This window comes from Cajanus cajan, chromosome 1, assembly GCF_000230855.2.
Source record: "Cajanus cajan strain Asha chromosome 1, NIPB_CcT2T_4, whole genome shotgun sequence".
Classification (NCBI taxonomy): Eukaryota; Viridiplantae; Streptophyta; class Magnoliopsida; order Fabales; family Fabaceae; genus Cajanus; species Cajanus cajan.
Genome location: NC_138517.1, coordinates 1,824,604 through 1,848,657, shown reverse-complemented (window position 1 = coordinate 1,848,657; position 24,054 = coordinate 1,824,604). Strand labels below are relative to the sequence as shown.

At 31.0% G+C, this 24,054-nt stretch overlaps 1 protein-coding gene across 1 annotated transcript; it reads right to left on the bottom strand.

The window, feature by feature from the left end:
- Positions 1–6,823: 6,823 nt before the first annotated feature.
- EMB2726 (elongation factor Ts family protein) lies at positions 6,824–13,572 on the bottom strand. The gene is made up of 6 exons (XM_020360647.3): positions 13,414–13,572; positions 10,023–12,029; positions 9,738–9,833; positions 9,209–9,448; positions 8,097–8,808; positions 6,824–7,740 (listed from the first exon to the last, which is right to left on the bottom strand). The coding sequence occupies exons 2-6, from the start codon at positions 11,971–11,973 to the stop codon at positions 7,104–7,106; spliced, it is 3,636 nt and encodes a 1,211-aa protein (XP_020216236.1). The 5' UTR covers positions 11,974–12,029; positions 13,414–13,572; the 3' UTR covers positions 6,824–7,103.
- Between the last annotated feature and the right edge of the window lie 10,482 nt (positions 13,573–24,054).

The following is a 24,054-nucleotide window of genomic DNA, read 5'->3' as shown; positions in this document are numbered from 1 at the left end:
GAATAATCACTCTCATGAAAGAATTTTTATTTCTTTATTTTAATTTTTTAAAGTTGTAAACTTTTTAATTTAAGTTTAACGTTGTATCCATGATACTTAGTTTGATAATTTTTACTTTAGATTAGAGAATATTTTATATTAAAATTTATTTTAAATTATAATTTTTTTAAAAAAATTAGGTGGGTTGGTGGGGGGCTCATTTAGCTTACCAATCTGTGGTGGGCCGGGCCGAGCTAGAAAAAATTGCCTAATAAATTTAGTAGGCCAGATGAGCTCACTTAAAAAATAGATGGATTGAGGTAGGTCAGACCAAATGAGCCGGACTGACTCATTTTCACATCTCTACCTTTGAACCTTCCATTATTGGCAATACTTTTTGCATTCTGGAGGCTGGCACGAGGAGGAGGCATGGGAAGACCATCGATATCATCGCTGTCTTCAGAGTCAGACTACCAAAACGGTTTGCCCCTCCGAATGTTGGCACAATGCGGGCACATGGAAGGCTTCCAAACCCTAAACTTTCACAAAGAAATGTTGCCTTCTTTGTCAACATTTCTTTGTAACCTAAGTGCACAGGTTGACCCATCTAGAGTGTACGACACAGAATAATACTCCCAGATATCTTCATCAACGTCACTTTCAGTCACACCTGTGGACAACTCAATAGCCACAGAAGTTCCAAGCTCTAGATGGAGAGGAAATCCAGGACTCTCACCATCACCCAGAACATGACTAATACTGTTTTCCATTTTTAATATACAAAAATCTTATTTTTTACACTCAAATACTAATTTTCCGGAACGTAGTTAATCACCGTTAATATAATATTTTTAGTGTATTTTCTATTTATAAAGCGTGAACTCAAAACTTCATTTAAAGAAATGAATTCGAGTTCCACTAAAACTAATACCAGTACGTAATCCCAAATGCTATATAAGATGAGAGGTAAAAGTGAGAAATAAAAAGATGATAAATGATATCATATACTATAGAAAAAGAGATACCGAAAAGTATATATCGGTGTTGGTTAGGGATTAGGAAATTTCAGATGTTTAAAAATCACTACCTTGTGTATATAGATCGAGCACGCACACACGCGTAACACAACTCAACCAACTGGAATGGATCAGTTAAGAGGCGCAGACTTGAAAGTACAAATTATGAGTATGAAGGGTACATGCAGTATGCGATGTGATACACAACAATATAAGAAATGCATGCAGTGCATGTGCAGGAAGAGAAAAATGGGGGTTGGGAGTTGAATGTTCACGTGAGAAAATTATAAATATACATGGATTACAGAATCCACTAGTGGGAAATTAGTATATTACGTCAGTCGGACACACTAAAATTTGACGTAAAAAAGATGCGGTAGCATTTTTGTAATTTTCGCGAATTTTTTTACGTCGGATCCTGCTAGGTCCGGCATAAAAAAAGGACGCGAAATTGAATAAGATAGTGCGAGACACACCGCCCGTATTCACTCTACATTACTTTTCATTTTTTTTCTCAGTAAACCTTCTCCCTCTCTTTTGTTACTGAATCGTTTTTTTGTCTTCTGCAGAGTGGGGTGAACTCTTTGTTACGCATTTGCACACTGTTGCAACTCATCAGGTATGAATCAGGGTTTCGTTAACATCTTTTTGCTTCGCATTGCTATTATGGCTATCTGTTCTATTCGATTTTTTAGTTGTTCTATTTATATGGGTTGTTGGCCTTTTCTTTTGAGTTGTTCTATGAAACAGAACGGCCCGTGCTGCTTGCAGAACGGCCCGTTCTCCAAGCAGAACGGTCCGTTCTACTTACACTCGTTATATATATATATATTTTACTACTTTTTTACGTTAGACCTTGGTAATGTCCAACACAAATTTACATCGATTTTACAAAGTCGACATAGATTTACGTCTCTCTCATTAACGTCGATATTTTTTTCCAATGTAAAAAACTCAAAATAACTTACGTGGAACACCTCTTTTGTAATATCTGTGCACTTTCTCTCTGCGATACTCTTCAGCAACTTAATTAATCAAGTAGCATCTAATTCTCTATCATATTTTCTAAATTAGCTTTTTTATTTGTCTAGTGCCGTTGCTTTTTCGCAGTTTGATTCTTACTTCTTTCACTTAATTATTAAATTCATTTAGGATGTGGTTGATAGCGAAAAAAGAAATAGAAAAAGAAAAGAGAGCAGAGAATAAAAGTAAATAAGAAATATAGAAAAAACTGAATGAATTACTAGGTACAAGATCTTCTATGCAGCTCTAACTGTTAGAGGGACTACATGTGGGTCTTCAGAGAGTTAGTGTGCAGATGTTAGTAGAAAGATTATTTGGTGGTCTCGATCATATGGTTTTTATCTAATATCTATATGGTATGTAATAAGTATTATTATTTTTTTTTGTAATTTTAAAAATTTAAATATGTATATAGTGATTGATCGAGATTATGAATACTTGATAATCTTATACTACCTAGTAATTTTTTAAATGTTAGGGGCCACTGGTTATTATTCGTTTTCTATTTTTCTTTTGTTTCTCTTTTTAGCTCCATGTAAGAAAAATGTAAAAATTAAGATATATAGTTTGATAAGAAAGAAGTAAAAGATAATACAGGTTAATTTTTAAAACATTATTTAGTTTTAAAATATAAATAAAAATTGTTATTTTATTTATTACTTATTATTATTATTATCATCATTTTAATTTTTAATAAAAAACTTATATATGTACTAATAAAAAAGAGTTACTTCGTGACTCTTAATTTTTTAAAATTAAAATAAATAAAAGAGATAATTGACTATGAAATAAAGAAGAACTTTATGGAAAATACTTGGTATTGAAGTTTAAATAGACTCCTCAATGTCAACAATTTTTTTCATCTGACTTGTCTTTTTATAGATGCCATATAGAAGGTATTTTCCTTGACTACTTTTAAAAAAACTTATAGAATTTTCTTTATTTTTGGAAGCTTTTCCACTATTTTTATTTCCTTTATATCCTTTATTCTAAGACCATAATTTTAACTTTTAATTGAAAGACATTTTTGACAATCTTCTTCACACCTTTTCAATATTTTCATATAGGCTTCAAGAGATCTCATCAGTTGTATCATTGGTAAGGTAGACAAATCTTTTGCTTGTTAATCATAGTTGTAATTGCATCATATTTATAGGGAATAAAAATTATAATTTTTTCAACAATTTTTTTGTCAAGAATATTTTTTTCATAGACTCTCATCCGAAAAACTATTTCTTTTATTCTAGAATAGTAATTTTTTATAATCTCAAATTTTTTCATTTTTATTAAGTCAAACTCATGTCTTAGATGCTAAAATTTAACATTGTGTATCAAAATTTCTCCTGTATTGTGTTCCAAGCTCCCTTTGCACTTGTGGTACACATTATTCTTGAAAAAATTGTGTCATTAACTGCTTGTTGAAAAACAAATAATATCTTTAAATTCTTCTGTTTATTTTCTTTTAACTCTTTTCTTTGAGATGCAGTAAGAGTTAAGGTATCTTTTAGAATAATAAAAAATCATAGTTTTTTCCTTAAAAATAAGGATTGAAATAGATGATAGTTAATTGATAATAGTCATATATTCAGAAAAATATTTTGGAAATAGTATAAAATATAGTTATAATTTTTTTAGTAGTTAAAATATATATCTACACTTAATAAATGATCCAACATACCATCGAAAATATATAGCACATAGATATAGTTAGGGGTGTGCAAAAAATCCAAATTGATCCGAACCGATCCATAACCGATCCGATCCATATTAAAAAATCCGATCCATTTTGAAAAAAAATCCGAACCAAATCACTTTATAAACCGGTTCAGTTATCCGATCCATTTTTACAAAGTGGATCGGTTCGGTTCAGTTTGATTTTCTAAAAAAACCGATCCATATATGAGTAAAAAAGTGGATAACTGCACCGCACCGAACCGATCCAATTTAAAAAAAACCGATCCATATTTTAAGAAAACCAAACCGGTCTACTTTATAAAAAATAGATCGGTTAACCGATCCACTTTTATAAAACGGTTCGGTTCGGTTTGGATCGGTTTTTTGAAAAAACCGATCCATGAACACCCTAGATATAGTGAGATGGAATTAGTTAAATAGAAAAAGAAAGGGTGTCGAGGAAACAAGAGACACGAATTTGTAAGGAAGTAGGCAAGTTTCCTTATTTTTGGTTCAAGCACATTACACGATGGTGTAATGCCTATTTATAAGCAAGCTGTACCGACTTATGAATGTCGATCGGTTTATATTTTTTTTTAATTTTTTTACTTCATTCTAGACATTTGGTTTAGAATTATGAAGTATTTTACAACACGGAAGGTTGACTTCTAGTATTTTCTTTTATGTCTATAAATTTCTAAAAAATAATACTTGAGAAATTTGTAGCATCTTTAACATATTTGAGCCATGCTCAAATTCTTTCATTCCATTTAACTGATATAGTTTTCATATACTAGATATTTGTTTATTAATTAACCTGACTCTTACTATTGAAATCTAATTTTATTTTCTTACTTAGGCAGCTTCAGATATGATGTACCGAAAATGTACAAATTTCATGAAAAGAAGGAAGTAGATATTGCTGTGGACCTTTGGCGTTTTGTACCAGCAAGTCATCAAAGCAAAAGTATTTGATGCAGAGAAGGATAGTGTGTATTGGAATAGATGAAAAGATTGCAAGTGAAAAGAGAATTTTTGGGTACCTAAAAAGAAACCTTTTCTATGTAACTAGCTCTTGCTCCTTAAATTGAGATGATGCTGCTACCACTTGTGTGTATCTATTAATTCAATAGATGAGCAAGTTACAGTGCTCTGTCTGCTTATGCATATATACGTACATGGCATCTTCCTGAAGTTGGTTATATAACGGTTTGTCTGATTATCCAACTTGGTGTTGGTAATGAAAAGAGGAAACATTCTTCTACAAAGGTTATGTAGGTATCAAATTCTTATATCTCCAATTTGTCCACACTAAACTTGTCATCATGTAGAATCTCAATGTTATTTATTGCTTTCCTTTTATTTGATTTTTCTCTTTGGACACAAGCCTTCATGTTGGGAGGATGTTGGGATGTGTGTGTGTGTGTTTTTTTTTTTTTTTAAATTTATTTATTAACAGAGATGCATATGTGTAGTTAGAAAGTTAATGAATAATTGTATGTTTGAATACAAGTTTAAAAATATCTTTAGAATTTTTTTATTAAAAAAATATTTTTTATTTAGAGTAGAGAAATTTTTAAAAATATCTTTAACTTGTATGTTTATTTGGATACAAGTTTAGAAAAATTTTAAGAATTTCTCATCTAAAAAATATTTTTTTACTTTTAAATTTTTTTAAATTTTACAGACTTGATTTATACATTAAAAATATTTAATTTAATGATTAGATCATTGAAATTTGATAAAAAAAAATATAAATTATTAAATAAAATAAGTGTAGGTATATTTACTTTTGAAATAAGTGGATCTATTTTTTCTTTCTTTCTTTCTTTCTCTCTCTCTCTCTCTCTCTCTCTCTCTCTCTCTCTCTCTATATATATATATATATATATATATATATATATATATATATATATATCAGTAAAAAAAAACTAATTTCACACATATTAAAAAGTTGATTAAATATATTTAATTTTTACAATTTCGTATAAAATATACACTAGTTCATAAAATATATTTAATTACATTTATTGTAGATAGTGTTCCCTTTTATTACATTATTTTTAGATTAAAAATATTAAATAAAGTTGACATTGTTAAAATTTACTTATATAATAGTGAAAAAATTAAACATTTTTTCACTTATAAATAAATTTAAATGGAGTAATTTACAAGAGTTGTTTATAAACGATTCTTATGAGTTGCTTAAAAACATTAAAGAGAGAATAGCAATTCTTGCATAGAAACTTGTATTAGATTTCACCAAAAAAATAAAATAAATATCTTGTATTAAAGTGAAAATTAAATAATTTATTTAAAATTAAAGTGATATAAATAGATTAACTAAAAGAAATAAAGAAAAATATAGTGAGTTTCTTACTCTGATATTTGGAAATTTCGGATGTTAAAAATTCATAACCTTTTGTATATATAGATGCAGCACGCATGCAGGCAATTCAACCCATTGGAATGGATCAGTTAAGGAATGCATGTGCAGGTACTGAAAAATGGGTGGTTGGGATGTTACATGGATTACAGAATCTGTGCACTCTCTGCAAGGAGTAACATCCAATTCTGTATATCATTTTCCAAACCAATTTTTTTATTCGTTTAGTGCCACGTTGCTTTTCGCAGTTTCATGCTTAGTTCTTCCACTTATTAGATTCATTTAAACAGCCTTAAGTACAGGGAATTAACTATAATTAATAAGCACTGTAAATTCGATTCTTTATGTATAATATGGGTGTTTGTTTTCTTTAGCAATATAAAAACTTCTTTTTAAGGAACTATTATTTCCAGAGTACCAAAGGTGCTGAGAAAGAAAAATAGTAAAGTTCCACCTTATTCTGAAGTGAAGGCAATAAGAGAAATTATATAAAAATAAAGTGAAATTGTGACGTATTTAAAAGGAGTTGAACATATGGCCCAAGATGGGATGTCAATGTGGACCCTCGCCATATGACTTCTCACAGAAACAAATGCCTTCTTTAATTTTGTCGTTGAAGTGATCATAGAAACTGAGGTTGGAATGCCAATTTGCTTTCCCATGCAACGAGTAACTATCCCTTGCACAGACTTAAAAAAGATTTATCCATGGGAAATAATGGGTTAAGAATCAACGAAACAAGTAATTCAAAACTGAATGAAACTTCTAATCCAAAAAATGCATCCACTAATATTTTTCAGCATACAAACTGTAGAGAATTAACACAAAAATTTAGTCCTCGTGTATCCTCAATGTAGATACAGATTAGGAAAATGTGTCGCTGCCGATTGCACATTTGGTTATTATGAAGAATCAGCTGTTTCCAACATCAGTCTCTTCCATCTCCATACTCATCCATATGCTTCTGTAACATGTATGTTGATTCCCCAGTAACCATTCTTGCTTTTATGTCACTTATCCTAAAGTTATGCTGGTACTACTGTTGTTTCTTGTTCAGCTGTCTCCCCGAGCGTAAACCGAACAAATCGCCGCACTTTAATGTTCTCTCCGAGTGCAGCTACAGTTTGCTTCACCAAGTCTTTCACCAAAACACTGTCATCCTTAATAAAAGGCTGCTCTAGAAGTGCAAGCTCCCCAAGCCTCTTTGAGATCCTTCCCTCAACAATTTTTTCTCTGATGTTCTCTGGTTTGGAAAGAAGGTCCTCTCTCTGCATCTCAAGTTCCTTTTCTTTGTTCACAATAGTCTCAGGAATATCTTCAATGGATACAAACTGCACCTGTGGACAGGCCACAACTTGCATTGCAAGATCATCAACCAACTCCTTGAATTTCTCGCCTCTGCCTACGAAGTCAGTTTCGCAGTTCACTTCAATTAGAACGCCAATGCGCGAATCATGAATGTATGAACCAATTCTGCCTTCAGCTGCTAGCCTACTGGATTTCTTGTCAGCACTTGAAAGACCCTTCTTTCTGAGGTATTCTTGGGCCTTCTCCAGATCCCCTCCAGTTTCAGCTAGAGCTTTCTTACAGTCCATCATCCCTGCTCCAGTTTCTTCCCTCAATTGCTTAACCAATGAGGCTGAGACTGCTACAGTTGATTGCCTGCAGCAGAATGTTGAACAATTTAAGATTTGCAAAGACATTAATGTCTTCTCAAGACTCGATTATGTGAATTCTAGTGTAATTATGTAGAACTGAGTTTCACACATGCCAGTAACCCAATACCTTAGTTTAACTTTCACCTATTTTAAGAATAATACAAACACAGTATGTGTATGTGCATGTGTGCAGTGAAGGTTGCGGTCTACACTTGCTAGAAAATGTAATATTAAACATGTTAAATATACCAAATATAGCTCCTGTTTCTGAATCTTAAATATGCACATTCCAGTAAGTAATCGCCTAAATTTAACAATTTAATTACTTGATCATAAATTAGAATCCATAGAACTGCTTACTTTGGCTCAGTCTCCTTGGCTTCTGCAACAGCAGGTTGCTCTTTTGCTGGACTAGGCACTGGTTTTGCTGCAGTTTGTGCAGCTACTTCGGCAGCAAAATCCTGGCTTTTCTTCTCTAAACCCTCTCCAAGGTTGAATCGCACAAATCTCTTAACTTTAATATTTTCTCCAATAGTAGCAATAGTTTGCTTGACCAAGTCCTTTACTGCTACCTTATCGTTCTTTATGTAGGGCTGCTCAAGCAATGCCAGCTCCTCGAGTCTTTTGTTTATCCGCCCTTCAACAATCTTTGATCTTATCTGTTCTGGTTTTGACAAAAGATCTTCTTTCTGCATTTCTATCTCCTTTTCTTTGTTCACAATTTCCTTGGGAACATCTTCAGTAACAAGATACTCTACTTGAGGGCATGCAGCGACTTGCATGGCTATATCATCAACAAGCTCTTTAAAGATTTCGCCGCGGGAGACAAAATCTGTCTCACAGTTTACTTCTACCAAAACACCGATCCTGCTGTCATGAATGTAAGAACCTATCCTTCCTTCAGCAGTTACCCTGCTTGCTTTCTTTTCTGCACTTGATAAGCCTTTTTTCCTAAGGTACTCTTGTGCTTTGATAATGTCCCCACCAGTCTCTGATAGAGCTTTTTTGCAGTCCATCATTCCAGCTCCTGTTTCTTCCCGAAGTTGCTTCACAAGTGCTGGTGATATAGTTGCTGCAATCCAGAAAAAAAATAGGGACAGATATTTAACTATTAGAAATCCTATGTAAGAATGCAAAAAAAAAAAGAAGAAAAAAAAGAGGGTGGAAAACCACAAAATATCAATGAACTAGAGTATTGCCAGTAACATTTGTCACGATTTAATCCCCAAAGACAATGCCATAGATCAACTTGGAATTGCAGTGCCCTGCATTAGTTAGTCCAACTCCAAATTGGATCCAGTGGCAATATAGCAAACTCATATAAATACTATAAAAACATGGAAAACAACAAGTATCAACATTATGTAATGCATAGTTAAACTACATAAATACAGAAACTATGCACCCTGACATTTAAAAATAATAACTAAAATGTTAAATATAATAAGATTAAAATCAACTGAAATTTAGACCTTTACTCGTGTCTCCTCCTGAAGTAGCGCCAGTTTGTCCAACAGATTTAGATAAACTGCTATTTTCTTCGGATGTAACCGTAACCTCTTTATCTTCAACTTGTGAAGTAAAAGAATTTTCATTCTGTGTGGTAGGAGTTTCTTTTTGCACTTCTTTTTCGGGATCAACAAAGGATGTATTTACTACTTCAGTGGCAGAACTTTCAGGAGAAGGAACTTCGTCATTTTCTTCTGTTGCATCTGTTGACATCGGATTAACAGTTTAAGAACACTCCTTTTATAACAGTAGACAGAAAAAAGAAGGGGGAGGGGGGGACTCTTGCGAGATAAGGCAAGGCAATTATATTGAGGTCAATTGTTTCAGTTACATAAAACTATATGATTGGGATCACATTAGAAATGAAAGGGATGCAAATATGCAATATCATGTAACATATGAACATCAATTTTGAGAAACTTGCAAGCAATTCTCATTCATTAGCCTAAATGAACCAGGCAAATATGAATTCAAAAGAAATTTAAGCATAACCTTTATTCAAGCTTCCCTCAGGAGACAACTCGCCCCTATGTCCACTCAAACTAGTATCACTGTCTTTGTTCTCGGGAATAGCTCCAACATCATCATCTGCTTGTGTTGCAAAGGAAATATTATTTGATAAATAATAAATTAATTGGAAAGCTCTTGTACATGCATCTAATTGCACAAAATATGTTTGATTTTAGACTTACAGTCTGTATTTCTATATGTAAATATAAATTAGAAAGAAAAATAGACAGATATAGCAGAGAGAATGAGAGATAGACTAAACAGAACCTGCAGTTTCTTGGGGAGCTGGTGCACTAGATGCAATATCTGATCCTGCAATAGTATCTTTTTTTTCAGCGCTAGATTCAACCACATCACTGTCTGTTAGCACTGCAGCAGCAAATTCTTCTATCGCATTAGGAGTTTGTGATTGTTTGTCGTCTTCCTCAACAATTTGATCAACTCCACTTTCTATTACATTTTCATTAGCTGTTTCAACAGGCGAGTCAATTTTCAAATCATTCACTGGGACATCTGTCTGAGTAGCTTCCTCAATTTGGTCAACTCCACTTTCTATTACATTTTCATTAGCTGTTTCAACAGGCGAGTCAATTTTCAAATCATTCACTGGGACATCTGTCTGAGTAGCTTCCTCAATTTGGTCAACTCCACTTTCTATTACACTTTCATTAGCTATTTCAACAGGTGAGTCAGTTTTCAAATCATTTATTGTGACATCTGTCTGAGTAGCTTCCTCAATTATTGGATTTACAGTAGATAAATCTTCTTCAGGAGTCAAACTTCCAGAAGGTACCTCTGTTTCCTTCTCAATGGCACTATTGATACCTGGTGTTGGGCTCAAAACATTACTGATCAGATTACTTTCCTCATCCACCGCAGCTGTTGAGGAGCCATTCACTGCACTGGTTCCCACATCTTCCTCATTTTTAGAAATTTCATCTTCAGCATTCTGTTTTACTGCAGAGGGAACATCATCTGTCAACTCCTTGCTGCTTTCTGGTTCTCCCTGCACATCAGGAACATTCAATACAGTTTCCCCTTGCTTGACAGTACCCTTAATTTCTTCCAAAATCCTTTCAGTTGATGGTTTTTGAACTTCACCCTGAGTTTTGTCCCTCTCATCCAAGAAAGAAGCAATATCTTTATTCTTGCGAAAAGCCAACACAAAAGGGTTTGTTGCAACATGGACAACCCCTTGGTTAAATGTTGAGTCCAAATCTGTAGTATCTTCCTCCTTCTTCATAGTCAATGTCACTTGTCCTCTTGTGATACGCAGAACTCGTACATTAACTTCTTGACCAACCTCCAGCGAAGTGTTTCCCATAACATTCCCAAATCCATCGTCGGGTTCCTCAGATACAGGTAGAAATCCTTCCTCCCCTTCTGGAAGAGATATAAAAGCACCACTCCTAGTCATATTCTTCACTGAACCAACAAGGTCCTGCCCTATGACAAATTTTGTGCTTTTCACATTATCTTTCTTTGGACCGGGTTTTGAAGTGTTTCTCCTCCCTGGTCCAGGTTTCTCTGTCCTGGTGGGCACATCTTTTCGTTGCTTTCCAGTGTCAGCATTTTCACGCATAGAGAGTGAAATACGCTGAGTTTCAGTATTCACTTCAATCAGCTTCACCTTCACTTCTTGGCCTACAGAAACAACACTTTCAACATCCTTAACAAAGCTATCACTCAACATTGAAATATGAACAAGCCCATCAGTGAAAGCTCCAAAATCAACAAAGGCACCAAATGGTTGGATAGATTTTACTTTCCCAGTAAAAGTTGCCCCAGGAATCAAATCCTCATTCTTTACTGGAGGCATCTCACTTTTCCTTGCAGGTCTTGAACGTTTGGCTCTAGCAGGATCAGGGTTGGCATCTGACTTAGAAGATGAATCTTCACTTATTCCAACTTCATTTGAAGCAATTTCTCCAGAATCTTCATCTGCAACAGGTGGACCTGGTTCCTCCACTGCTACATCTGTTTCTGTGGCGGATATGGAGGTTCTAGACTTCTTATGAAACGAGCATAACCTTTTGTTTTGTGGAAACACTCCACTGGCAACAAATGAAGGTAATAGAAATCTCCTAGTTGATGATGCAGGTTTTACAGTGCTCCTTGACAAGCTGAGTCTTGTTGAAGTGCTATTCTTCCTTGTTGAACAGGCAATTCCAGGAATGATTGAAACATTGCCAATAGAGCATAGTATTACAGGATTCATGTTGGCTTGAAATGTAAAACTTAAGTTCTACTCCAGAATTAGTTCATCCTTGTCACCTTCATAAAAACATTCAAAGGATATGAACATCAGCAAGAACTTAGGTAACAAGTTTAATACCTAGGTGGCTACTCTATGACGATATAAAATGATGACAGTGTTGGACAGAAGTCACTTAATTTGTTCAGCCAGCAAAATTCTACAAATACATGAATCACACTACATAACTTGTTTCATATATCAGCATCAGTGCTCACAAAAACATCAAGCATAATCACATTATCTACAAACCATGAGTAAATAAAGACAATGGCTATATTGCAGCCGAAATGACTTCATGATAACTAAACCATTTTAATTCTACTGCAACAAAAACAGTCAATGAATCAAGGCTACATGACAAATGCTAGGAGATTTGTATATCTCCATTCAGTGTAGTAAGGTAATCAACAACACAAATGCAGTTTTTGATGATATAAAAGTCTGTTTGGTTTGAAAAAATGTTTTCTATATTCATTTCCTACTTTCACTAATAAGTATAAAAAAAAATGTCATGTTTTCAATTTATTTCCTATTTTCAAAAATTTGTACACCAAATAGGGAAAACAACACCAAAATTTCACCATTTCCTATACAAATGTTTGAAAACGTGAAACAAAGTAGCATTTTTATAATTATTAATGAAGAAAAACAGAAAATAGAAACAAAAATTGTTTTATTAAATCAAAGACAAAAAGATCCTAGTTTTTTTCTTAAAATTGTTTATCCCACTCCACAACAGGACTGCTAAAAGTTTCATACATGATATTAAGAGTTAGAAGTATTCAAAGCTCCAACTACAACTATTTCACCTTGTTCAAAATCCAAAAACCATTGAGTTGTTAAATTTCAATAACTGATGTTGTTAATCCAACACTGTAACAAGTTCAGTCGTCTCCTTATGTCTTCAATGTTAGTTTTGAAATAAGAAAACCACAAATTATCGGCCTATCAAAATTGGCATTTCCATCAGTATGTAACAAGCAACATTACATTACATGATACCACATATCACTACTTGTTAAAATTACTACAAGTAAATACAATTTGAAACCCCTTCCTCACAAACTATACAAGAGCCTAAAATGAATATCAATCTTACAAATTGAACCGAAAAAAATACACACTACACGTGCACATATTGGCAAGACAATGAAACCCCACGAGTCCTTTTGCAAAATTAACAAAATTAGCTTAGTGATTATGCTGCAAAGGAGCATATTTTGTTTCAATTTCAAGCATGGCGTGGAAAAAGAATGCTCCGAGGAGATTTTGCAACAGTAAGAAGTGAGTCCAAAGTTCAATTAAGCAAATTCAACAGAGTACTGTAAAATCCACACAATGATACGAGGAAGCACAGAGAAAACAACATTGACCCATCATAGTCTGAAGCAGAATTTGTACCTAGGAAGCTTGAAAAGTGCATAACACAGAAATTTTGGCCTTGGAAGTTTTGGAAAGAAGAGTGTGAAAATGAAGTCTTTGTGGTGAAACACGAAATGGGTATGGATGAATGATGATAGATGAGGGTGGAAGTGGAAGGAGGGAAATGAATGGCGAGGCTTTAAATCCTTATCTTGAGCCATCGTTGTTGTTTCGTGTCTTTGGTTACAAATTCACGGTGAACTTGTTCGGCTTCGGCTTCAGCTTCAGCCCAATGAGCCACGCTGATAACTGAGCCGTATAATTGGGCTTGGCAGCCCAAATTCACAAGCCCATACAAATTGGGTCTATAGCTGGGCTTTTCTGTTTAGGACTTGAAAAAACCATGTTGGGTTCACATCTTGTATAAACTGAAAAAAGACAAGTATTCACCCATTTAAGTTTTGTTTTGCAAAATTTGTGTATAGATTCAGCGAGGATTCTTAATTATTATGAGCAATAATTTAAGAAATAATGACTTAAGTAAAATATCATGTTCTTCCATTGTGATTGACAAAAATAAAGTTATTGAAAGACACCACTAAATGTTAGCTATTCAATAAATACTTAGTATTTATAGTATAATAAGAAAATAAATCATTTATATAATGATAAAGTTTAAATTTAATAATAATTATCTGTCTTCAATAAATATTATAATGATATGAGCATATTTATATATCAATCTCTTTCTTCTTATTTAATAATATTTTTGGTGTAAAAAAAACAAATATTAAATAGTCCAAAAACAAATATTAAATAAGAAGAAAGAGATTGATATATATTTAAATATGGCCATATCATATCATATTAAAAATTAATATGAGATGTCATAATTTCCTCTCACGATAGATATCCGGTGCTATATATTTAATTGTGAATTCAACATTCTAATAAGATCACGTTTTGTGTGCCTGTATTTGGGATTAGGAAGAGTTTATCTATCAGTGAACTGCTTGTCCTCTATTATTTTGTATTTTTTATTGACTTAGAAACAAAAGATGCAAGAAAAATACAACGTTTAATATATGATTTTTATATATAAAAAAAAAAATCTAATGCTTCCTCCAAAAATCAATATAATTTATATTTGAATCCTCAGCAAATACCTTTAAAATCACTTAAAGGCATTATCAAGGGAAAAAAATAATCAAAAAGCCCAATCTGCTTAGAATAATAATATTTGAATTTTTCATCAATATAATTATTTATCTCTCGAAGAGCATAATAATATAGCAAAAAAATTAGTAATTGGTATATCTAGATAGTAGATAGGAGCATAAACTGAAGCATTCTAGAGATAGTTATTAAATCGTTAACGTCGCATAAAAATATTCTTCCTAGAGTAGCTATTAATACGAATAACAGAAACTCTGTTATAGTCATTTCTGTACATTTAATGTACTCTATTGATAGGAGAATACATAGAGTTGAACATAGTAAAATAAGAAATTGAAACATTTTGTTGAAATTGTTCGTTTGGAAATTTTGCGAAGAATATCACTGAACACGTGTACAAAATAACTCATAATTTTACAGAATGGATACAATATTTAATTTGGCATTTGATTGTATTCACACCAGTTAGGCAAGTTCAGATGTGAAAAGAATACTATAATAGAAATTAAGAAATAATACATGATTAGTCATGATGTGAACCCAACAGCTACAACAGCAAGAAGATAGGTTTATCATGGTATTGAGATAAATTAACTTTCTTAAAAGGTGAACTATTAACTGAAAACCTATAAAATTATTATATCTTTAACAGGATCACTAATTCAACGATAGATTTTCAATGCAATTATTTTTGTGAATGAAAACTAGCACCCCATCTGAATAGTCCCAATCTATGTACGGCTGCACACACATTCGAAACGTGGAAAGACTAAGACTAATTACTTGGGTATGACCAGACACACATTGTCCAAATACATTTATCAATGTTAAGTACTTATGTAACTTTTCTCTGGTTTACACGTTTCCACTATAATATAAAAAAATTACATACTGAGTTCTATTAAATCTCATTTGACATATAATATATATATATATATATATATATATATATATATATATATATATATATATATATATATATATATAGTCCAATGAGTTGTATATTAAAAAAAATCTTGCTCCAAATACAAATTGAGGAGTAAAAAGATACCACATATTAAAAATGGTTAGCGAAGAGGTTCAAGAGATAGAGTTAATTAACAACAAAAAGAACCACACAATATATTCAAATGACAAACGGAAATAGTTGCCCAGAAATGTAACGCCCAGTTATAAAATGTTAGGAAAATCAAGTGAAAACCTAAAACTTTTATTATGGTAACAAATATTCATCTATGAGCAAATTTGATAAAAGGCTTAGGTTTCCTGAAAATAATTTTCATCAAGTTAGGATTTGAATACCTAAAAAATATAACATAGTTAATCAACAATAGAAATTAAATCAAGTTTTTTAGCAATCCATTCATCATACAATTTTTTTAACATTAGATAGAATATTTATTTTAAAAAATAAATATTTTTCATTCCCCTCTTTTCCTCTAAAAACCTAACTCTCAAACATAATCTAAAAGTTACTGTAATTAACGTTAAGATGGTAAAGTTCTAACATAAATTCTAAAATTTGGATTTTAAATATATCTTAACCTCATAAAATTGACTTATATATATTTTTTAATCATATTACAAGTTTAAATAAGATTTCGAACTAAACATATCAAGTATAAAGTTCACGATGCGAAACATTTGTAGATGATTTAAAACAACAATTATCCATTTTAAATACAAATCTATGTTTTGTTCTTGGCAACTTAGATTAGTTGGCACAGTTCACTTCAAGCCTTAGGAAATATTTTTAAATCGGATTTCAAATCTAAAATCAATTTCCGAATGATTAAAACGTAAATGCTTTAAGAATGAAAATGAAACCACAACATAACGAAGAAATCATAACATATATAAAGATCAAAAGTCACATGAAATACAATAGGTTACATTCAATTCCAAAAAAACAAAAGAAGGTTAGTAACACATTTCTACGAGAGCCAACTAGTAAAAGAGAAGAAAAAGAATCTAGTAGAAATTGTCAATTCTATTCTCGAACCCTCAAAATTGTCACCAAAATTTTCAACTTGGATGATCTTCAAGATTAGAGAAAGAGAGAGTGATTGGTAAGATATCTCCTTTTTTCTTTTTAAATATGTTTTGATTTGTAACAAGGGATAATTTGTTATCACAAATTGGCTTAAGCCAATATGTAGAATAGTTAATTTTAACCCTTTTAAAATACTTTAACATGAAGAAAGTAAATTTGCTTAAGTCCTTCTAAAATATCTTTATGGTGTGTTTGGATAAGGAATTTTAGAAATTCAAGGAATTTAAATTTCTTAGAATTTAAATTATTTTGATTTCAATTTTCATCATTCTTTAAATGTTTTGTTTGGATATAATACAATTTAAATTTTAAATTCTTTGTTTGGATATGGTAATTAATTTGAATTTCACTATGGGTAAATTGATTATATATATATATAGATATTATTTTTATTTTTATTTTTAGATTTTAAGATTAAATTTTATGAAAATAAATATTAGCTAATTTTAAATATTTAATAATTTTAAAATTTAAAATTGGATAATATTTAATAATTAAAAAGTATTTTTGAATATTCAATAATTAAGAGATAGGAGAGAGATAAAAAAAGATATATAGATGAGATAAAAAAAAATAAAAAATAGTAAGAATTTTAAATTCTTACTTTTTGGGGAGAATTTGAAAGTTTACTATTTTAAGAAATTTTATAAATGTTTGAATTTCAAATTCTTTATAAATTATCTATCCAAACAAAGTAACTCATTTCAAGGTATTTAATTTTTTTAAAAAAAAATGAATTACTCTATTTAAATTCTTCATTTAAAAACACTCTAAGTGAATTTGCAAAAAAAAATGAATTACTCTACTTAAATTCTTCATTTAAACACCTCTAAGTAAAACTTACTGGTGGATGACTTAGGCCTTTCAAAAATGACTTAAAATCTTCTTTTCCTTTTTAGAAGATAACAATTTTTTATTTTTATGAAATGACATAAGCCTTTTTTAAGTAGAATGTAATTTCCCAATTTTCTAAAATGGCTTAAGCCTTTTTGATTTAGTTAAGTTTTTTTGGGTTGGTGAAAATAAACAACTTTTTTCTTTTATGAATCTTCTCCAACTTCAATTTATTTCTCTTCTATTTTTGTCTTGATTTCTCTCCTCCTATCGTACAGAAAATCACCATAATTAACCAAAAATTACTATAATTTGAATGGATTGAATCTTTTTATGATTAATATATAACTAAATAAAATATTCACATTCTTGAGATAATTTATAAGGAAAAGGGTGAAAACATGTCATTTTACATAATAATATTCATGAAAATTCAAGTAAAAATAACATCTAACATAATTCACTTGCTAATAAATTTCAAATGTTAAAAATAGTTAATGAGAACATGGATGTGAGATCCTAAATTCAAATAAGAAAAGGACCTATAAATTAGGGATGACAAAAATACCCGCACTCGCGGGTATCTAAGGGTAAAGTCCGCTACGGATAATAAATAGATAGACTAATTGGGTACTCACGGATAATGAGGACGGATAATTTTTTACCCGTTTATAAACAGGGCGGGGGAGTGTATGATAATATTCATACCCGCGGGTACCCGTTTAATAATATTTCTTAAATATCCTAATTATCCTTGTACCACATAACCCTAAAACTACACTCTCTCATCTTATTTTCTTACAAAAGTGAGGTTGATGAAGTTACCAACATGTATTAAGCATGTAATAGAATTATGTTGGATGTAATTTGATTAATTTTCTAGCTTTGATTGGACTAATAAAATTTATGTATTTTAAGTTGTTTACTTTCATTTGGAATTATGAGATTGAATTATTATAACTTTGTGATAAGACTTTAACTTACTTGTGAGATTGATGTATTTTAAGTTATTTAAGAAAAATTCATGAATATTCGTGAATATTTAAGAAATTCATGAATACCCGCTTAAAGAATACCCGCGCGAATATTAGTGGGTATGAGACTAATTTTCATCTAGCAGGGCGGGTGCGGGTTTACTATTACGTACCCATCTCCATAAGCTACTATAAATTCACCATCAAATAATAAATGTGATATATTAAATTATTAATTAGCATTTTCGACTGTTATTTCAATTGCAATTTTAAAGAAGTTTTTTAAATAAAAACATGAATAGTAGTATCGTAGCAAGACTTATTGATAAAGCTACACTAATTAAATACAGTGTCATATAGCAAAACTTTGTTGCCAAAAGTCAGTAGACTTCATATTCAGCAACTTTAATTTTTCATGGTAGAGCTACTCTAAATAAACAAAGCAATTTATCCCCTGAATTCGTCCCTGCCATCAAGTATATATATATATATATATATATATATATATATATATATATATATATATATATATATATATATATATATATATATATATATATATATATATTGTTCCGGCCAAAGGGTGGACTAGGGATTCTTCCTAAGTCAAGCCTCAAAGCCAGAGCATTCAAAAGTGTAATCTCTCTTCTCAACTCTAGAGTTTTGGGTTTTATAGTTTCTTGTTCACGGGCCTTATGGACCCCGAGAATATAGGGATCTCTTTAACCGTTCCAATCTAGAAAATACTTGGTGAGTGAAGGTGGGACCTCGCCATTACTGAGTGTCCAATCGGATAATGACCGAGTAAGCCTTTATGGGTGGAAGTTAATCGGTATCTGGCTCTAAGAGGGTGAGTCGGCCAAGGTTACAGTCGAGTGAGTCGACCAAGGTTACAGTCGGGTGAGTCGGCCAAGGTTACAGTCGGGTGAGTCGGCCAAGGTTATAGTCGGGTAAGTCGGCCAAGGTTACAATCGAGTGAGTCGGCCAAGGTTACAGTTGGGTGAGTCGGCCAAGGTTACAGTCGGGTGAGTCGGCCAAGGTTACAGTCGGGTGAGTCGGCCAAGGTTACATTCGAGTGATCGCAGGAGGGGAGATCAGGTCGTGAATTGGCCTGGGCAGTGCTCGGGTTAATTTATAGTCGACCTCACACATGTAAGAGATACCAATCGGCCAACGACCGAGACGGTCCACTTGCCTTCCAGCCTTGAGCCTATAAGGCGAAAAGGCTTAAGGTGTAGTCTTTGGGCTAAAATGAATCGTCAAAATTCCTTATGGACCAAGATACCAATCGGCCTGCGACCGAGTCGGTGATACCAATCGGCCTACGGCCGAGTCGGTGATACCAATCGGCCTATGGCTGAGATGGTCCACTTGTCTTCCAGCCTTGAGCCTATAAGGCGAAAAGGCTTAAGGTGTAATCCTTATAGTCGGTGATACCAATCGGCCTACGGCCGAGACGGTCCACTTATCTTCTAGCTTTGAGCCTATAAGGCGAAAAGGCTTAAAGTGTAGTCCTTATAGTCGGTGATATCAATCGGCCTACGGTCGAGACGGTCCATATATATATATATATATATATATATATATATTTATTTATTTATTTATTTATTGGGCAGAAACACAATTTAAGAGGATATCAACTTTTCTAACCCCTTTTCAAGTATGTTCGAGAAAATTTTACCAAATATGAAAATAAATAATTAAATATAGAATCTGATAAAGATTGTGAATGCTGAACCATAGGCACCAAAGTAATGAAAGTGAAGCCCTTAGGTAATTTAGCATCAAGGAAAAAAGAAAATCGTACGTACCAATTAATGAAATAAACTTAAGAACAAATTAATATTTGTTTTTTTATCTATAGAAGTACGTTTAACTCTTTCCAGGAAACACACTCGACCTTATTATAATTCAATCAGCATGCATAATATACTAACCCAACCATGTGTGGAGCTTGAATAATAATTTCAACATTTGGGGAAATGACATCATGGGTATGGTTGAGATTGCGTTCATATATTAAAGTGTAAGTACCAAATTGTTATTAAAAAAAGGTTAATTATGATGAGTTAGCTGATTCTTTTATTCAAGAACAACCAAATTAATCTGAGAGAAAAAAAATCTCGATGACACGTGAAAAGGACAGAGTATCTGTCATGTCATGCATGACCAAATGTGGCTGCTTCATGAGTCAATATACTAGAACATTAGGCAGAACTATTCAATTAAAGCTATTTCAAATTCATGTTCTCTACTTCTCTTTTTTTTTTTAAAAAAAAAAAAATCAAATTTAGGGTGTGGGTGTATGTATACATATATGTCAAGAGATGATGAAGAAATAATTAAAGAACTTGACAAAGAAAAGAATGTTAAATGCAATATTTCGTATTCCCGGTCCCTGATTGGATGCCTCAAGTAACCTGTAAAAGCTATGAATGTTTAGGTTAGGGAAATATATTCAAGAAGAACAAGATTCATTAATAGCAACAAATGTCATTTTAATTATTATTCTTTTTCAGTGAGAACACGAATATTTAATTTTTTTAACTCAATTTTTTAAACTTCTCAGTAGATTTAAGTGAAAGTGATCGTTAAAATGCAATTTTAAGTTTTCTTAGAATAAATTAATCATCAATTTCATCTCTTAAATAGCTCCTAAAATAAACAAATAATACAAGTAATTCTTCACAAGTCAGAAATCATATTAAATTGGTTTTCAACTATAGAAAATTTCTTTAAATTGGTGTCAAATTTTTTATATATATAAAAAAAAACTAGTTGTGAATATTAATTAGTAGTAAAATATATTAGCATAAGGATTAAATTAATGAATATTCAATTTTTCAGAAACTACTTATATGATTTTATCATCTCAATAACTATTTAAGAGAGATGGCAATATATTTGAGAGACCAAAGTGGTGATTTATCATTTTCTTATAAAGGAAACTGTAAAGAAAATATCATTTATGATTTATAACTAAGAGAAATTTTAATTATACTTGATGCGTGTGATAAAATAAGTAACGTAACAGAAAATATAAAAAAAAATCATGTAAATAACATAACTTTTTTCGTACGATTATGAATTAAATATTATGCTGTTAACCACTGTACTTGTGCCATTGAATCTTTCCAGAATACATCTTGTCAAAATTAAATCAAACAAATAAAATTTTATTCTGTTTGCTGAACAACGCTGGATAGATTGAAATATATAAACCTTAAAGGTCCTCTTAACATATGATTGAGCCATAAAATAATGCAAATTAAGCAGACGCTGCGCGCTCCTAATCAATACAGCGCACACAACAAATGAAATTAGAGATCGGATATTATCTTAATCAGAATTTACATGCCTTTTCATGAACATGATCAAAATCAAGTGTATCAGAAAATCATATCCAAGATAGATTATAAGAGCACTAGGGGATGTTGGTTTTGTGAGACATGGAGGGCCTATTGCGTTAATGCTGCCACATTTCCAAGTAATCAGTGACACTTTATAAACATTATTTTTAATAATAAGAGATTCATATCTAAGCCAAGTGTTGAACTTTGCAGTTTCCTCTCCACATGTGGGTCAGGACCATTCCTTGTAGTTTCCAAGGTCCCACTCCAGTTGTGCCAATTATATTATATATATTATATTTGTGCATTCTGTTCATAGAGGCTTCTTATAGTTTTATTATATTCTGAGAAAATCTTCTGCCAAAGCAAAATATGGATTACATGTACATCAAAATATATATTTGTTAAGCATCTTAAGTAAAGATATCTAGAATTATAAGGTATCCACAAGTTTTTATCTGGACACAGATCAATCATGCAATTTAATTATACTGCAAGGGCTGAGGGACTGACACCCTTTAATTAAATTATTTTTAGCTTTTATATACATACACTCATCTTAGAAATAAAACTTCCAAAATTAAAAAGAGACAATATTTTAATTGTCCTTCTTTTATATTCACAAAACTTTCTCTTGTTATTAAATGGACATACAGATTAAAGTTGAAAAGAAAATCTACGATACCTTGTGACAGCAAACTCGGTATGGTTTGGTGTATAAAATTGATTCAGACAAATTAAAGAAGCGTGCAATTTTACACATGCATGATTTAGTGGATAATATATTTATTAAAAACAAAATGAGAAATCTTAAAAGTTGACAGATTCCTAGTTTCTAGCGACTTTTATCGAGAAATCATTGGCTTCGTGACTAAACCCAGCCTATTCATTGAAATGAAGAATGATAGTGAAATCCAATAATCACATGATTAATATATAAAATACTGCTGTTTCAGGTTTCAACGAAAATGAGAAAAGGATATTAATTATTCGTTAACGATTCATCTTCCTCTGATTCATTTATAATATATCATTCGTGTTTTATACAAAAAAATTAAAATTATAAAATATGTTAAATCATATATTTTTAATTTAGTGGAGAAATATTATTACAAAAAACTAATAGAATTTAAGATAAAAACATATTTATACAAATAAAATAATTTATCTACAAATAAATATAAATGTTAAGATAAAATATAAAAGTATTAATAATTATAACATCATTAATAAAAGAAAACATAATTATTAATTACTTTGAATGGATGTTTCATATTATGTTTTTACATGAAGTTTTATAATATGGTCTTTAAACTCTTCTTATAAATAAAATTCAACTGTTTTTCTCTTCTATCATGGATAAATTTTATTAACATTTTTTTATCTTATACATTAAGTGTATAGGTAACTAAATAAAATATTTTTATTGAAAATAAAATATTTGTTATATTTAAAAATATTTAATTTTTTAAATTAAAAAATATTTAAGAGTGTAAATTCTTATATAATGTCCTTTAACTTTATATTTATTAAATACACAAGATTAAAAAAAACCCATATTAATTGACTTTTATCCAAATATCAAATAAAGACTCTTTTCACATATTTAATTATTTTTGTCATTTACAATCACAGGTATGTAGCCAAAGTTAATTTTAGAATAATTTCACGTGATTTTTTTTTTACACCAATTTCAGTGCAAGACTTATACATGATTGTCAATCTGAATAATTAATGTAACTATGAATTTATTTCACCACATCCATTTAACATATTTATATTAATTCTGTGTAATTCTTATGAATAATTGCTTTTAAAATTGATAGTTAAGTAAACCTAATATTTATGAATATCTTTTAATTAAAATTTAATATTCTGATTATAATATGTTTTATTTATTTAAAAAAATTTCATCCAACAAAATTATCCAACTTTAATTAAATATTTAAAATATAAAAAATGTCCTATTGTATATAATATATATGGATTTAATTTGAACGTATATGATTATCTTTATTATGCCACTGCTTCTCAAAATTTGGCACTCGTAACAATTAAAGAGATGATAATTTAAATCCTAAAAATTTAAGAGCTCCTTGGTTTTCTTCTCACTTTTTTGACTTCTTCTCACTGTTGTCTAAAATCTTTTTTTGATTTTTACCCAAGAGAGTAAGTTTAATTTGAAAATTACCTCTAAAACATGTATTTTAAAAAAAACACAAACACATGAAAAATCTCAGCCAAATTGTCTTTTTTTTTTTTTTTTAATTCAATGAACAACCTATTAATTGCA

What these genes read in the sequence shown, in the direction of transcription:
- EMB2726 (XM_020360647.3), bottom strand. Translation starts at nt 11,973, where the DNA reads ATGAATCCTGTAATACTATGCTCTATTGGCAATGTTTCAATCATTCCT. An exon ending in AGCTCCCCAAGAAACTGCAG is followed by an intron (nt 9,834 to 10,022) that starts GTTCTGTTTAGT and finishes CAACACAAGCAG; the next exon opens with ATGATGATGTTGGAGCTATT. An exon ending in AGGAGGAGACACGAGTAAAG is followed by an intron (nt 8,809 to 9,208) that starts GTCTAAATTTCA and finishes TCTGGATTGCAG; the next exon opens with CAACTATATCACCAGCACTT.